Source organism: Eimeria mitis, genomic scaffold (assembly GCF_000499745.2).
Source record: "Eimeria mitis Houghton genomic scaffold, Emh_scaff7970, whole genome shotgun sequence".
Lineage (NCBI taxonomy): Eukaryota > Apicomplexa > Conoidasida > Eucoccidiorida > Eimeriidae > Eimeria > Eimeria mitis.
Genome location: NW_024016195.1, coordinates 917 through 2,062, shown reverse-complemented (window position 1 = coordinate 2,062; position 1,146 = coordinate 917). Strand labels below are relative to the sequence as shown.

At 53.7% G+C, this 1,146-nt stretch overlaps 1 protein-coding gene across 1 annotated transcript; it reads right to left on the bottom strand.

Annotated features, from left to right (window-relative positions):
• Positions 1–82: 82 nt before the first annotated feature.
• EMH_0093370 (uncharacterized protein) lies at positions 83–778 on the bottom strand (the record flags this gene model as incomplete). The annotated part of the gene is made up of 3 exons (XM_038023095.1): positions 83–107; positions 182–583; positions 687–778. 3 exons carry the CDS (start codon positions 776–778, stop codon positions 83–85), a joined length of 519 nt encoding a protein of 172 aa, XP_037878949.1.
• Between the last annotated feature and the right edge of the window lie 368 nt (positions 779–1,146).

The window sequence follows — 1,146 nt, the reverse complement described above, 5'->3', positions numbered from 1 at the left end:
GGGTCTGGCCTGCGGGAGGAAGCGGATGGGCTGGAGCTGAGGCTGCGCGTCACACAACACAGCAAAGCACGGTTTCCTTGCATCACTGCCTGTCCGTGAGCAGACTGCTGATACATTCATAGAGCATCAACATCCAGTTCGACATGAAGAAATACCAAAAGGACTTAGACGAATGACGCACCCGGATGATGGTTGCCGCGTCGGAGAGGTACTGTTGTCTTGGGCTGCAGAAGAGTTCTCCCTTGACTGACAGGTAGCCGGGGAAGGGGCTGCTGCACCTGCGGATCCTGAAGTGCAGGACTCCTCCTCAGGCAGACTGCTGATCACCGCCTCTATGAGCTGTGCATTGCTGACTAAGGCGTCCAGATCAACAGCCCCCTCCAGAACGATGTACTCCTGCGGGCTGCCCGTCTGCAAGTGAGGAGGCCGGCCCACCCTAAGCCGAAAGCCCAGAGCTTCCAGCAACTCGCGGAACAGCGGGCTCACGTTAAGCACCCTTTCCCTTACGGGCGAGCCGCCGTGTGCCTTCACCCATTTGAACTTCGGTAGATTCGGGTCCTGGTTCCGGGCTGCTTCGACAATACTGCAGAAGCACAAACATACACATCGGGTGGTATTAAGCGCACAGCAAGGGGAGCAGACAACCGAGAGGTCTCTGCAGCTGGTTTTCAGTTCGTGTTCCTTACTTGTTCACGATCTTCAGCACGAGTTCGTACGCCCGTTTCTTCGCAGCAGCGCCGATGGGAGCATCGGCGATGCTGCTCAAGATATTCTCCATCCTTAAAAGGATATCATAGTGAAGAAGCGAGATATTCTCCAGAAGCAGAAGCAACAGCTGCGTTCATCACCGCCTGTTCGGCCGTCACAGCGCGGCGAGACCGCAGACTCGCAGAGTCCGCCAGTGAAGACAGAATCCTCAGCGACGCATCCCTCTTGAACAACTGATATACAGCTTTTGAGTTCACCAATGGTTTTTACTTTCTATCTCTGTAAGCAGCCAATCCACGTCGCCGGTGCAGCCTGCACTGGTTTTTGAACCGCCCAGCGCTGCATGCGTTTGCTAGTGGTTTCCACCGCTGGTAGCTCTCTATGCCTAGAATATAACTGTTTAAAATATACAATTTAATAACATACTATATAATTCAA